The sequence below is a fragment of the Perissodus microlepis genome, chromosome 6 (genome assembly GCF_051167445.1).
Source record: "Perissodus microlepis isolate ML-2025 ecotype Zambia chromosome 6, ASM5116744v1, whole genome shotgun sequence".
NCBI classification, from domain to species: Eukaryota; Metazoa; Chordata; class Actinopteri; order Cichliformes; family Cichlidae; genus Perissodus; species Perissodus microlepis.
Window position 1 is genome coordinate 37,075,125 of NC_140466.1, and position 16,631 is coordinate 37,091,755.

The window sequence follows — 16,631 nt, forward strand, 5'->3', positions numbered from 1 at the left end:
TTTGGATCAAAGCCTCATGTATCGCCGGGCTCTTGTACCTGAGCAGGCAAAGTCACTTTTACGCAGCTCGGCCAGGTTGAGGCCCCTCAGTGTGGGAGGAGAGCTACACTGAGTGTAGAGGCCCAAAGCTGGCCGCTGCCGTAGCCATGGAGACAACCAAGCCAGGTGACAGTCACAGCGCAGAGAGTTAGAGTGGAGACGACTGAGGGAAGGAAAATACATTTGAGAAGTAGTGGAGGGGTGGGTAAAACATAAGGTGACAGATACACAGACAGAGATAAAATCAGACTTAACAATGTGGCATTCTGGGTAAAAAAGTTGAAAAAGGTGAGGCACTTACAAGGTGCGGAGCTTTGGCATGTGATTGAAACTGGAGACTGGAATACTGCTGATGTTGTTGTTGTTCAGTGTGCTAGAAGAAAAAATAGGAGAGAAATTAGCAATGACGAGAAGAAGAGGCAACACTAAATATAACAGCAAGGACAGAAAGGAAGGGTGTGAGAACAAAGAGATGGAACAATAAAAAGCAAGAGAGAGTTGATAGGCACGGAAGCCAGTGGAAAAATGATGGCAGTAGAAAAGATGAAGAGAGCAGAAGAAAACAAAGGAGTTTTTTTTAATGAGAGATTAAGTTGTTTTGAGAAGAGCATCAAAGAAATAATTTTTCTTAGATTACTCACAGGACTTCTAGAGATCGCAAAGCTCTGAACGCCCCCTCTTCAATACAGCTGATATGGTTTTTATCCAGCTGACTGATAATAAAAAGAACACAAAGCCAATATGATGTAGATTTAGTTAATGGCTCGGTCCAGCCAACCACTCAATCTTCTAATTACGGACGTGATATTTCTTGACAGTAGCAAATTGCACCATTATCACCACTGCACCCATTCCTTTAACACTTTATCTTCACTTACAGGTTTTTAAGGTCTGTTGCGCCTCTGAAAGCTCTCCTCGGAATGGCTTGGATGGCATTTTCACTTAGATCTCTGAAAAACAAAGAAAAGAGGAGGGAAATTCATTCTGCTAAGAGATGCAATGATACAACTTGTTGACTCCACATCCAGGAGTTTGCTATAGCACATGGCAGTTCTTGCAGAGGCTCTATATGGTTACATTTGACCATACCAGTCGAGCTGAGCTTTGGATGCTTGCTGTCTGCCTTCACATACAATGGGCTTAAGTGACATCCCACTCTTCATTCATAGAGTTTAATATGTTGTCAGCCCACCCTTTGCAGCTAGAAAAGCTTTAACGCTTCTGGGGAGGATTTCCACAAGGTTTAGGAGTCTGTTTATGGGAATTTTTGATCATTCTTCCAAAACCACATTTGAGGTCAGACACTGATTGACGGGAAGGCCTGTCTCACAGCCGCCACTCTAACTCCTCCCAAAGGTGTTCTGTCAGGTTGGCGCAGGCCAGTCAAGTTTTTCCACACCAAACTCATCCATGTCTTTGTGCACATGTATCCAGGCATGTTGGAACAGTACTGGGCCATCCCCAAACTGTTCTAACAAAGCTGGGAGCGTGAAATTGTCAAAAACGTGAATTTGTTTGAATTCTGAAATTTTTCAAACTATGTGCCTCATCTTCCACTGACCCTGCTCTCTGATCTTCCATGACCTATCACTTTGTGGCTCATTTACTCTCGTTCTCACTCACTTCCACTTTTTTATAATATCACTAACACTTGGCTGTGGAATATTTACTAGAAAGGAAATTCCACAACTGGACTTGTTTCACAGGCGGCATCCTATCACAGTACCACGCTGGAATTAACTGATCTCCTGAGAGCAAACCCAGAAACGTCTCCATGCCTGGCTGCTTGATTTTGTACACCTGTGGACATGGAAGTGACTGGAACACCTGAATTCAATGATTTGGTGTGATGAGTGAATACTTTTGGCAACACAGTGTATGTTTACATGCATTTAATACAACATATGGTCTTTTCCTATTTGATAAACTAAGGAAACACCAGTCCTCTTTATCTTAATATAGTTCCTCCAGAAAAGGTGTCTGAGAGGCAGCAGGCAGACTGCTTACAGACCAAGGTCACGTGACTTACTGACTAGCTTTGGTGATAAAAAAATATGAAGTAGAAATGCAATGCCACGATTAGACATAGAAACAGACAGGTGAGCCACAGCAACCGAGACCAATAAATAAAAGCAAAACTCTGGGGTTAAAATTGTGTGTGCGCCTGTGTGTGTGTGTGTGTGTGTGTGTGTGTGTGTGCGCCTGTGTGTGTTAGACAAACCACAGAAGAGGATGTACATCATCTCTGGCTGCCCTGCAGGTCCTCAGACACAGTCCATTAATGTCAGGGTCAAACCAGAGGCTGACAGAGGAGGAAACTAGACAGCCAGTATAGTGCCTTTAAGCAAGAAAGTATCTCTTTTAAATCAGATTGAACACAGGAGGAGAGTCAAGTAATTGACAAACCAGCTAACCAAATTAATCTTATACTAATATACTGTACTTTTAGAACTTCTGTTACTGCATTCACGAACACTGTGCCACACAATACTGTAACCAGCTTGATGCACAGCTATGGCCTAGCTAGACCAGCTCTTTGTAGACATACGTAGAGCAGTACATTAGAAAAGTGAAAAACTGATTCTGACACCCCTGAGGCCAGTTGAAAAAGCAGACTTTTTATTGAAGTATAAAGTTCAACAGTGTCTGACACATGAAACCAGCAGTGAAGAAGGTGATGGGGGATATACAGAGTAAATGAACAGACTGAAGCAGAAAAGGATGATGGATGGACATGTTAAAAGGGGATGGGTGGTGCAGGACACAAGAGTGATTATGGAGAGAAACAAGAACAGAAGTTATAGGCTAAATTTGAGGTAGTTCAGTATGTGATATGACAAACTGAAAGTTTGGCAGATATGAAGAGAAACAGAAATGGGTTAAAAGAAAAAAAGATAGACATGTGAGTCATATAAGTCAGAGGCAGAGAGAGAGAGAGCACCAATAACAATGGACTGTTATGGTGATGTAGACAGAGATATCCAGACTTGACAGAGAGAGACAGAGGAGGGGAAAGATGAAGTCCAGTTGTTCATACAGGTTTTCTGCTTCATTTCAGAAAGTGCTCAAGGCCAACATGCCACACAGACCCATTATTCCTCTCTGTCGTCGGTTCATATCCAGTAAGCTTTACATCCACTCTTGAATACAAGCTGCAGAAAAAACAATATTTTAAGACTTTCAGCTTGTTTTTGAAGATTTTCCAGATTGAATTGATTCAAACGGATGAAGTTCAACTTATAAAGAACATCTGCAATAATTAATGGAGGTAAATATTTTTTAAGAGAAGACTTTTTGAAAAGAAGATGCCATCAACTGCACAAGTATGACATGCATGCCTCCAACTGGACTTGGAAAGCAGTGGAACAAAGAAAAATAAATGAAAAATAAAATGCTTTTCTAAATACATGATACAAACACAAACATATGGAAAGTGATCACAGAAAGCACCCTCGTGTTGTGGCTCACACACGCTGGTACTCACACTCAATAACACAGATGCTTCCCCATCAGGTCATCGAGATTCTGTTGCCAGGACACAAAGAGGCTGAATATGATGTTTACTGGAGGGAAACACAGACTGGTCACAGCTGGGTGTGTGTGTGTGTGTGTGTGTGTGTGTGTGTGTGTGTGTGTGTGTGTGTGTGTGTGTGTGTGTGTGTGTGTGTGTGTGTGGACAGTAGGCAGTCTCTTAATATTTGCTCTCCGTCTCCTGCTACCTCCTCTATTCATTTTCTGATCCTTTCTCTCATCCGTTGTGTCTCTGGATCTGTCTCTCCTCGCTCCTCCTCATCCTCTTATTGTTCTCTGGTGTCTCCTGTCGTTTCAATATCCTCCTCATCCCTCCATCCCTCCCTTCCTGCTCACAGTGGAGGGTGAGAAAGGTAAACTTTCCCACTCGTTTCCTGCTCGTTGACAACACATCACCTCTCCGTCTATCTGTCTCCTTCAAACATGGGTTAGTTTAAGTCTCGCTTGTTGCTACCTTCTTATTCCTCATAGAGTCATTCCATCTATGGAGGTATTTCCTTTTATACATCTGTATGGGATGTACACTTACTTTCATGTTTCTTGGTCTTTTTATTTTGCTGTGATTTCCCGAAAGACGTCATGCAGCAAAAGAAAGAATTATCCAGTGACAGCTCCAAGTGTCCCTGTTGCAGTTTGATAGTACAAGTCATCAAAACCATCCAGCTATATGTTAAATGAATGAATAACTATGCTTTTCTAGTCCTTCCAAGGGTGCTATGATTTCAGTTTTGTGCTTGGGTCCAAGCAAGACAAGCTGTAACTGTGTCAGCAAGCAGTATGTAGAAGAAACACTAAGAGTACAGCAAAACTATCCAGCAGTTTTTGACTACAATACGAAGCACAAAATAATTAATTTTAAAAAAGGGGGGAAATGGGGGGTGGCTTAAGACTTTTGCAATTTTCTTGGTTTGCAGCAGTTTGTGACAAAACCACAAACTGTGTTGAAGTGATTCATAAACACCACTTTAATACATTTATTTCTATCCAGCCACTTCTAAGCACTTGCAGGAAAGCTGGAGCGCACCCCAGCTGTCAGTAGGCAAGAGCAGGTTACACCCTGGACTTGTTGCTGGTCCATTACATGGCAAACAGACAGTCATTAATCCTCACATTCACAATTACAGAGAATTTAGAATCCAAAGATAACCTAACACACATGTCTTTGGACTGTGGGAGGAAGTGGGAGTGGCCAAAGGAAAACCATAAAGGTACAAGGAGAACTGCAAATTCCACACAGAAAGCACCAACCGGCTTGAAAACAGAACCTCACATGTAAAAGAATGATTCATCTTTAGCTCAAAGTGAGGAGCATACAATATCAGAAGAAAGTCAAATCCTGGGTATCTGTTCACTAGAAAAAGTTGGATTTGTGCCACTGTCCCTAGCAGCGAGTTAATCTTGCTAACTGGAACACTAGTATGATATATGAGTGAAACTGTAAATGCAGAAAGAGTCCAACATTTAACTTCCCCTGAAAAACAAAACTTCATAATGTACTAATATAGCTCTATTAAATTTGGTCTGAATGTTTTCACTGCATGACAGAAATATCAGGCAATCCCATTTAAAATCACAGAGTTAACAAACTCTGAAGATACCCTGTTATCTGTAACGAGTAACTGCTTTTTTGACTCATGCACACCTTTTTTGTTTTTTTCTTTGTTTTGTTAAACTCTGTCCAGACAGGTCAGCAGACAGAGTCAGAGCATCAACATGGTTAATATTTTATTTCTGTAGTCTGGTCCACTCCTCAACCTGACACACACAGACACTCACAGGACAAACAACCTCAATAAGTAACTTAATAAATAAGTTAAGAGAAGTGTTTACTGGAAGAATCCACGAAAAAAGAATGACGTTGAAGAGGAGAACCAGTGGATTAAGAATAGAAAAGAAAGTTCAACCAGATGTGCAGGACAAAAATAAATAAGTGGTCTAATGTAGCATCACTACAGGCTAATGTGGTCAACCAGAAGAATGGATATGGAATGGATAACCCTAAAATGACCTGCATACCTACACACATTAAATAACACTGGGAATCTCCCACTCTGTGTTAAATGCACATTCAACCACACATGCACACAAGCTAACACTGAAGAATGAACCAACATGTCTGAAAATGTCACACCAGTGGAAGCTGATCCAAAGATCACACACATAGTTTGACATATTCCTCCACACCCAACCACCCACTCACATACCCTGTGAATAAACCCTCTTAATTGTGATACATATCCATCCCAAGGGATTTGCAGAGGAAGATGAAGGATAAGAGACAAAGAGAAATTTATCCGAGAAGAAGAAGAAGAAATCAAAAATAAATAATGTTCACAGAACAACTGTACAAGACAAGATTTTTTGAGTATTGGTTACCAAACCACTGTAACAAGTCAGTTTGTGAAGTTTCTTCCCTCCTGGTTCCCCAGTTAACTGTAGGTGGTGTTATTTCAAAGTGGAAGCATTTATTAACCACAGCAGCATTAAGAGGTAAAGTTGCAAATATGCCGAGTGCATACACATTGCTAACTTACGTGTAATATATAGTAGCAATAGTATTTAATGCAACAACATTTACATCTATTCATTCATTAAACTGATTAATGGAAAATATTGGTGGAGATCTTTGTAATGATTTAGTATCTAATCAGATTTATAAGCTTATGGAGGTCTTTGATATTTGCCAGTGTGGCCTGCGGTTGGCAGGTGGTTGGCCTGCTGCTTCTGAACCGGCTGAGAGTCTGACTTCTGTTTAATGAATAAACATGGCTCCAGACATGCAGTTTTTTTTATTGTGTTTGGGGTTGAGAAGTTAGACTAACAAAACCCTTACAGGATGCCGTCATGCATTTTTTTTTTTAATGAGTTTAATGTTTGCACTTGATGGCGATGCCTGCTCTGTTAGCACATTGTGGCTTTAATAAGCCAGTGGACAAACTGGTGCCCCTCTGAAGTCACATTGTTCAGCTGAAGTTCAGGGTTGTTAAAATGAGGACTCTGGACCAAAAGTTGCCTTTGGTCAACTTTTGCATGGACTGCTGTTTATTTTCTTGATACACTTTAAGTCACTTTATTTCCACCTAATGCAAACCAATATGAAACACCAACATACTGTAAGCCACCACTATGAAGTGACACAATTACAAATTAGGTGTTTAAGTGAGCAGTTTTCTTTTTTGCACCTTAGTCATATGTTAGCTTAGCTGGTATTCAATTCAAATTAGTTCAGGTTTATTTATACAGCACCAAATCACAACAACAGTCGCCTTAATGCACTTTATATTGTAAGGTTAAGACCCTACAATAATACAAAGAAAACAGGCTAAATGATGATCTTCTAAATTTGTGAGATGCTATTTCCTCTCCAGTTTACGAGTTATCTGCTTTAAGGTGCACATTTGAGAGTTACACCAGGGAGTGGAGTACTTCTGATTTAAGGTTTTCCTTTTCAAAGGAGCTACAGTATATAGACAGGGGTGCACATAAGTGGTCCGCAGGTGTGGATGCGCTGTCAAAATAAAAAGCGCACCAGATAAGAAGTTGCAACGCGCGTTTGCGTACATAAGATTTTCTGGAGGGATTTTCACGGCACATTCTGCACCACATCTTTGTGCGTTTATCATTTGTTTGAAGCCAGCTCACCTCCTGCAACCACTTTTCCGAGAATACGCGCTTCTTTTGCGGTTCGGACTCCTTCTGACATTTCTTTGGAGGTGGAGGAACACCAAAGTAATTGCTTAAAGGAGCTTGCTTCTTCGACATCTTTAAGAGTTCTAAACAAATGTCTGTCCTCCTCCAGAAAATCTTATGTACACAAACGCGCGTTGCAACTTCTTTTTTGGAGTGCGTTTTTTATTTTGACAGTGCATGCGCACCTGTGGACCGCTTATGTGCACCCCTGTATATAGACTTGTACGCATTGAAGAAGTAAAAAATATTGACAAGATAACCGACGTCTGTGGGAGTGCTGCTCAGGTAGCTGCTCTGCACTGTGTTAGCATAAGGCATTGAGGAGCTAACAGTGGATGAATTATATCCTTAAACTTAGAAAGTTCATCACTGTTGTGAATTAGAAAAGATAAAAGTTAATATGTTTGATTCGCATGACTCATATTATACTATAGACTATACTTCCTATTTGGCATTTGCATGTTTGCTTTTTCTATTTGCTGGTGTTTAAGTTTTACTGGATTTGACCACCGTACTCATCAGACCAGGCAATATGGTCATTTTTCATGACATGAGTATAAAGAATTATTTCATCATGATATTTTCACCACTTGTAAAACAGTTATTCAATACGACATAATACCCAGGCTCTTATGCAGTGCTCCCTTAAATGTATACCATCTGTCTCATGGTACAGGCCCTCACATGAGCTTAAAAAGGTATTCAACGTTTCTACACCATTTTTTTTATTAAAAATTCTCATTTAATGTGTCATTTTTAGGGAAATATGCAACAAAAAAAACCCAAAAGCCAAAAACATAAACAATACAAAATCAGAACCATCAGTATATTCAATGTTTTTACTTGGAGGCCACATCACTCGTAATATAAGGAGACATGTTTGAAGACAAAAAGAACATATTTTCTTGTTTTACTTCAAAGCCGTGTCAATCACGGAGCTTCAGCAGGCGCACGAACACAGACAAAACACAGTATTACGGGCTAACAACAAAATCCATACACAAACGCACACACACATGCTAAATATTACCCTCACACAACATCCAGTGGACACATGGCTGCCCCTTAGCACACAGGGCCTATGTGTGAGAAACACAGTCGCGTTAGTGTTTGACCAACACTCACTGAACTCTGGAAAAGTTCATGACCTGATGGCATGTAAAGGTGTGACCATGGCAACAGCACAAACTCAAGCATAGCAGGCAATACTGAAAATGTCTCCTTATCTCTGGTCATCTGGCATCTTTAAGGTCCAGCCCTACTTTACTCCCATGCATTACACCTTCAGTGTTTATAGTACTGTATCTTTTTTACATTTGTATACTCCATTATTATTTTTTTCCAGAACTTTTTAAAAATCCTTCTCTTCACTTTCTCTTTGATTTAATATCTTTTCCCATTTTTCTTTCCATCATGCCATCTTTATTTCTTTGCCTGCTGATCTTCATCCACAGTTTTTTGACCTCCCTTCCTCTGCCTTTGTGTCTTTCCTTCATTCCTTTTATCCTTCATTTCTCTTCCTTCCCTCCACCCACAGGGGAGAAGAGCGCTTAATTGAAGAACCCCAAAAGACACATGAGGGGAAGGTGAAATATGAAAATGAAAAAACAAGGGGGAGCAGACAATAGAGCGCAGTGAGGAATGGTGGGTGGATGAAACAGAGGACGAAGAATGTGAGAATTGAATGTGACCGTCAGATGTCTCGCAGTAATTCTCACCCTAGTCTGCATCTTAGGTTAGCGATTGGCTCTTTGAACAGTTGCATGTTTTAGTTCCCACAATGCTTTTCCACTGCTCTCAGTGTGCCAGCTTTACTTTGGATGGACATGACAGGAGAAGTCAGTGTCTGTGAACTGACCTCCCACAAACGCACGCACTCGCAGACATACAATCTGAGCAGAAAAATAACAGCTGAGCAGGTTTTTGTAAAGGGAGTAGTGGTGTCTGTCCGCACCACTGATCTTATTATCCAGGATGAAGCTGTTACCACACACAGCAGGAAGAGCCCCACAGTCCCAGCTTTAAGAAAACTAAAATTCTGGGAAAATCCTTCTTTTGTGTGTTCTGCAGTGACAGATTTGAATCCTGCAGATAATGTAAATATAGATTTGCGTGCATGTGCAAATATATTTGAACACATGCAGAAACATCTACTGTGGCCCCTTGCTGAAGAGACATATGTTAGGTTTTAGCATGGCTTAAGGCTCGAGTTAAATAGTATCATGGTTTTGATATCACATGGCTTCGTGTAAAGTCCTTTTTAAAAAAAAAAATTTTAATATACTTTTACATTTTGGGGGGCAAAAGCATTTTTTTTGAGCTCATTACAAGCTGTTAAGGTTTGCTGTCAAGATAAATGTCCTCCTCGACTCATGCTACATATTTATCATATTCCATATACATACATTATGGAATATGATGTATTACTGTAGAAAAAGTACTTAAAAAGAGGTCAGCATTTACCACCTGCAGCACTAATATTTTTTCATATACGTTTTCTGCAGATTAAGTACATAATACTTCTTTTGACACCTCAAGTAAGGCCTCAGTCATACTGGGCAGCAATTGGCAACCACCAGTTAGTAGGAAAAAGTGAGCATTTTCCTGGTAGGTGCAAAGTGTTTGCTGGTAGTTACCACCAGTAGTGAAAAGTTACTACTAACATCCCAGTGCTGCTCGCTTGGAGCCCATTCAGTGACCCCCTGGTAATCAGCAGTTTTGATTTAACATGCTTACTTAGCTTAATGCTAGGGACAAATATCTGTTCCCCAGCTGGTTGGGGTCCATTAGCAAGTGTTGGCAAACAAGTTGGCATCTTTCATGCAAACTAGAGGTGACCACAGTTATCTGTGAAAAGAGATTCATGGTGTAGAACCCATTTCAAGATCAGGTTTACAAGTTCATCAACACCTGTCACCTAACAGTCGCTCAGGGAATACAGATTATTCCTGAGCAAACACAGCAATGAACTTATAATTAATACGTAATTTCATTCTGTTATATAGCTGCTTTCATCAAAGCAGTTCTGAAGAAGTTGCAATTAAAAAAACTAGTCATTTTCAGCTAATGGTGGATATTTTTAATAACAAACCTTGACGTAATAACACAAGTTACATTTCTTCAGCAAGGAAGGACTGAATGAAGAAGTAGGACATTTACAATATGCATAAATATGTACACGACAAATAAATAAATACATAAGGATACAGTATGTTTTTTATGTTTTAATGTGATCCAGTTTATCTCATCAGCACTTGGTTGGTTTCATTTGAATCCCACACTACCACACTTGTAAGAAACTTGCCACTAAAAACTGCATATTTGTAAGAAACCGAGCTAATGTTTCTGTTCTCAACAATAAGCAGATAATTGAAGACACTTTGTGTTTTAATCATCAGCCTGCAAGATAGATGTATACAATATCTTGCAGGCTGATAGATGTATACGATATCTTGCAGGCTGAATCAGTGAACTTTCACTTGTTAAATGACAGGCAGTGACACTTTGCATATTACAAGTAGCAGCCAACTTTGCATTAATTACAACCTAATTACACATGCCAGCTGTCTTGTTAAAAGAAAGAAAAGATCTGTATTTTTGTTACTGTCAGCAATCTGACCCCACTTCTCACTTCCTCAGATCTAAGACTTTACAAACAGCTCACAAAATTCAAGACACCTTCTTGATTGACTGCATGATGAATGAATTGCTGGCTGTCGAATGCAGTGCTCGTTTACCCTGCTGTAAAGATAAAGGTCATCATAATCTGTATCTACTGCTGCTTTCAAAACTATTATAAACTTTTCAACGGCAATGAGATTATCATGCAAAATTATTTCAGGCACAGACTTTCTTGCTGTTTTATCCCAGAGAAACAGCAATAAACTATGATCACACACTCAGTCATAAGTGTAGCTAACATCCTTTTTGGTATCGATGCTAATCAGTGTAATTAGCACATGATTATATGCAAGGAATCTCCCAAAACAAACAAATGCAAATAAAGGTAATTATCACACACATACAGGCTTATTACCCCAGTGTGCTCTTCCTGCCTCTAAATGTCGAGGTCACACTCCGGTTAGCCTCTAAAGTGCAACCAGGCAGCTGCCATCACCACCTCTGTCAGCTTCACACCGTTAATTAGCTGCACTCAGATGCCAATCATCTGCTCTAATGAGGACAGCTCTACCACTCTGCCTAATGAGAAAAAACTCATGAAGTGTCTGAGGGGAAAGTTAACTGCAAGGACACACACGAAATGACACATTAAAGCAGACGGCCACACATTTTTAATTCCCATGTATGTGTTTTGTTTGTTTTTTTCATTTTGCACACACATTTTGTTTCCCAATGCTCATATTTCATTCATGCTTATTTGTGCACTTGATCTCCATTGTGGTAACAACTGAGTCCACATGTACATGCAGAATTTATTTAAAAAAGAAAAAGAAAAAAGTTGCTAAAACTCTTATTCAGAGGAAGTCTGTGAGAACATGCTATGCTTTTACAGTAATGCAAAGATTGCACTGTAAAAAAAGAAGAAGAAGAAGAAATGAAACAGTGGTTCATTAATATTGACATCAATAGAATTATAGCCAATCTGCATTATTTCTCTTCACACCCATTTATATATCAGCACAGTTCCAGATGGCAGGACAGGCCATCAGGGAAAGAAAAAGACAACATGGTTTGGGTACTAAAGCTAGCAGCTACAGTTGATGACCATTGTCCTCTAGCTAACACTTGCTATTCTGTGTTGTTCTTCAATTTTAAATGGGCCTAAAGATCACTGAACAACTCCTGCATCATCTATGTCTCATTCTCAGAATTTCCTTACTTTACCTCTTTTAAACCTTTGAGCATATTTGAAAGTTATGCAGTGGCTGGAGCCAGGCTCTTAGGCGAGGGTTACACTTTGAGACCATCCATATCAATCTTTAGAAATAATCTATGTGCATATTCCAGATAAAGGTGTATTTCATATGACAAATTATAATAACATTAGAAATGAGGGACAAAATGTTCACATTTAGTGTTTTTTCCCCGACCCCTGCACACTTTTTTTTTTACAGTGCTAGTGGTCACTGCTCCGGTTGATGCCATTTCCTCTGTGGTCTTACATGTATCTTGTATAAAATAATAGCAAGATGCTAATGATGCCATAAAGAGATATTTGTGAACAGGAATTTCTCTCCTATCTCAAATGGGATCAAGTTCAGATAAGCATTTGCCTGTGCACTGTCCAGCTCAAAATCATTGGGTTACATTTTACTGAGTACTGTTTCAAGTACCCAATAAAACCTGCAGGAGCCCAGTATCGACTGGCTAACCACACAGTTCATTTTCAGGTCAAGGTGAATTTGCGTGCGTGGGTGAGAGAGACACCTAGTTACACCCATAATTCTTTAGCTCCCCTGGGCTAAAGGGAGGTGCTGGAAGGGGGCACCCTGGTGCACGAACATACACATTCAGTCACCCTCCAGGTATCATCAAAACACACAAAGGACTATTACTGGGTGTGGAGCGATCCCATCCACACAGAGCCAACAAAAGACTGAGGGGAGACAGAAAGAATGAAAAATGAAAGTCGCCAAAATTGAGAAAAGAAAGAGGATGAAACAATAATACAGAGGCATGGACAGAGGAGAGGAAAACCGAGCAGCATCTTCAACTGACATTAAAATCTCTCTTTAGTTGTTCAAAACACTTCACACAAACATAACCAGCCTGTGATGTTTGGGGTTATTGCCTTTGTTTGAATACGTCTGTTAAAGTGGAGGAAAACTGTAAATGTTAAGACTCTTGAGCTGAGTTCAACCGGATGATGAAGAGTCAATTTCTTTTAATCAGAGGTTTTACCATCTGGTTCCAAGCTGGATCAGGTAACAGATGCATAGACTTTAAATAAACTTTGCTAGCATGAATTTGCTTGAGTTTTTCTGGACTGAAGTCCATTTGGATACTATTTCTTCAAGGGTCCATTCAGACCTGGGTTGAATTCAGGTGAGGGCTTTAGCAGGGAATAAAATAACCAGTCTTTGGTTGTTTTTACCGTTCTAATTTTCCCACCCCTTTTAGTTTTTGCCTCCCACAACCAGTCAGAGAAGTTCATGTGAATTTCTGTTTGATGTGAATGTAGCTGGCAACAGATTTGTGATTTTGGCCATTAAAGTACAGTTAATTTCTGTATTTTCATATTCAGATTGCATGTAATTGTCACTATGCCCCCATTCAATTATAAACTGACTCTACCTACTTGCAGTTTTCTTACTGTTTTGATGCACAAAAGTCGCTTTGAAGCCAGCAGCAAACCTTGACTGGTCGCAGACCTCATCCCTGTGTTTGAAGTGACTATTTCATAGGCAACAGCACATACACTGATTTGCATGTCGTTGAGTAAAATAAGTATTTCATCCCCAAGCAAAACATGACGTAGTAATTGATGGAAGAAACCCTTGGTGGAAAACCTTTGTAAGACCTTTTTTATAGATGGTCACCAAGTTTGCACAAGGGAGGTACTCTGCTCAAAATCCTCTTCACACAAACTCTGTAAATACATCTGATTTTCTTGGTTGCCGCTTGGCTTCAACTCCCTTCACAGATTTTCTATAGGACTAAGGTCCGGAGACTGGCTAGGCCTTTTGGGGTCATTTTCATGCCAGAAGACCCAGCTAAGACCAATCTTCAGTCTTCTGGTTGAGGGAAGGAGGTTCTCATCCAAGATTTTACAGTACATGCATCTGTACATTGTGCGCTTGATTAGGTGTAGACTCCTCGTACATATAGCAGAAAAATAGCCCCAAAACATATGTTTTCAGCTTTATGTCTGATTGTGGGGAGGGTGATTTTTGGATCATGCTCAAGATTCTTCTTTCCCCAAACACAGTTGGTCCAGTTGACACTAAAGAGCACAATCTTGGTTTTAGTTGACCAGAAAACTTTCTTCCAAGCTTTACTGAATCATGTAGGTGTTCACTAGCAAACTTATAACAGGCCTGGTCGTGTGCCTTATTGAGCAGGGGTCCGTGTGGGTTCTTCAAGATTTCAGTCTGTTACAGCATGGTGTATTACCAATGTGACTGTGGTCCCAACTACCTGCTGGCCATTAACAAGCTCCCCCCATGTATTTTTGGGCTGATCCTCCACCTTTTTCATGATCATTCTCACCCCATGTGGCAAAATCTTGTATGGACCTCCAGACTGGATTGATGGTCATTTTATATTTCTTCTCTTTCTGAATAATCACATCAACAGTTTTCACCTTCTCACCAAGCTTGTTACTACAGTCTTGTCCTTTGCATCCTTTGACAGCTCTTTGGTCTTGTCCATGGTGGTGGACAGTCTAGAATAGTTGGGATCAAATACTTATTTCACTCAATGACGTGCAAATTAATTAAATGAAAAGATTTTATGTATTTATGTATTAGTCTTTACACACTGTTCAGTTCTTTGCAAATGAATAAACCTATATATTTAGCCAGTAAAAGCTCAGTTTAAAAAGAAGACAGTATATCACAATCTACAAGAAGAGGACAGACTGATACATGGAGAGGGGAATATACAGTAGAGGAAATAGGCTAAAGTATGGAAGGCAATTTTGTTGAAGAGACAAAAAGCCATGAGTGTGTGTTTCCCAGGGACATCAGGCTTTATACAGTCCATCATCACAGCAGGAGGAAAAGAAATCACTCCTGCTAGAGGAAGTGCTAATGGCTCTGTGCTATGAGTGTGTCACTGTGTGTGCGTGCGTGTGTGTGTTTGCTGATTGATCGAACATGCCAAGTCCATCTCGGCAGGTCCTAATGGGAGCTAGAGTGTGAAATTGCCAAAACAGAAAGCAGCAAATAATCAGAACAGACACACGGATTGAAACAAACACACACTGTCTTTTACCATCTACTCGTCTTATACTTTCTCTTTATTCCTCCCTCTTATACACACACGCACACACACACACACACACACACATTGTTTGTCTCCACTTTTTTCTGTAATTACTGGTATTTTTCATGGCTGCTACCCCCTTCAGTCCACTTCCTTCTTTACTCGGGGGAAAAGTAAATCTCTTTGTATCAGCACATTTTCTGTTAAGCACTAAATCACCGCACTCAAACATGCAGACACAGGTACCAAAGCACATCACTGTCACGAACAGATCAATCATTAGGAAAAACTTAATTAGAGAGCGCTTATATTTGCTTTTTCCTCTTTCTCTGCAGTAATGTTTGTGTATGTGTTTCCAGGCATCTCCAGGCAGTAGCAGATACCTTCCCCATCTCACACTACAACCACGCATTTATAACAAAAGCGTCTGAGGTGTGTGTGTATGTGTGTGTGTGTGTGAGAGAGTCACATTTATCCACACAGTAACCAACTGTGTTCAAGCTTTCAGTTATTAAAATAAGCCCTTTATGTGTGTGTTCAAATGTTGAATTAAAGCTAGACAGTTCCTACAGCTCCTGTGGGAGCCTGTAAGTTATTTGCAGTGCCTCTGCTGTCTAGAGGGAGGTTATTTGCAGTGTTTTCTGGGTGAGGAAAAATAGGTCAATTGTTTTTATCAGAAAAGTCAGTGACTAAACAGCTTGGAGTAGCAGAAATTTTCAATGTTAGACTATTGTAGTTGATCACTATAATCCAAAAATATATCCAGATTCAAGACATCTGTGTATTAGCTAATGTACAGACAAATTTAAGACAACAGCTTGGAGGGACGAAGGCTGGATACATTCTTTTTAACTGGGTTGACGTAACAAGACCTGCAGACATAACCCATTATCCACAAATGATGGGGAAAATATTTATTATTTTTAGCTCCAGATTTTTATTCTTGGATTACGATAGAGTAACTTTGCATGATTCACAGTTCATAATAATCTTATACTGATTATTTTTTACTGATGATGAGCTGATTTCACCCAGTTCACCCTCTCTCTGATTTAACTTGCCTCGTTTTAGGAAAACTTTTTCCTCATTGATGGCTTCAATGCAAACAAAAGAACAGAAGAGAAGGTTTGTGGGGCTACAGAGATGACCTATCTTTGATATCAAACAGAGCCAAGAATCAGTGGATTTATTGCAGTCTGAACTCTGACCTTTGATTCACATGTGCTGACCTCATTTTCTGAAATTTGGGCATCCACTACATAACAGTATATTTGTGAAAGAAAATATGGACAATCACAACAGATCACCTTTAAACATACACTCGCTCAAATCCAATCATACATACACATATCACAAAAGCAACCAGGACCATCAAAGCAAAAGAAGAAGAATGAAAAATAAAATAATGAAAACAAACAAGCAGAGCGATTAGAGCTCAATGAACCACACTTTTAACAGATGCAAATTAAGTGTGTATCTGAAAG

At 39.8% G+C, this 16,631-nt stretch overlaps 1 protein-coding gene across 1 annotated transcript in view; it reads right to left on the reverse strand.

The window, feature by feature from the left end:
- slit1b (slit homolog 1b (Drosophila)) overlaps positions 1-16,631 on the reverse strand; it is a 71,756-nt gene that overhangs the window by 36,006 nt on the left and 19,119 nt on the right. The window contains exons 5-8 of the mRNA XM_084932184.1: positions 918-989; positions 681-752; positions 341-412; positions 39-202 (exon numbers count right to left, since the gene is read on the reverse strand). Coding sequence (XP_084788310.1) covers positions 39-202; positions 341-412; positions 681-752; positions 918-989 — 380 coding nt within the window. The remainder of the gene's footprint in view (positions 1-38; positions 203-340; positions 413-680; positions 753-917; positions 990-16,631) is intronic.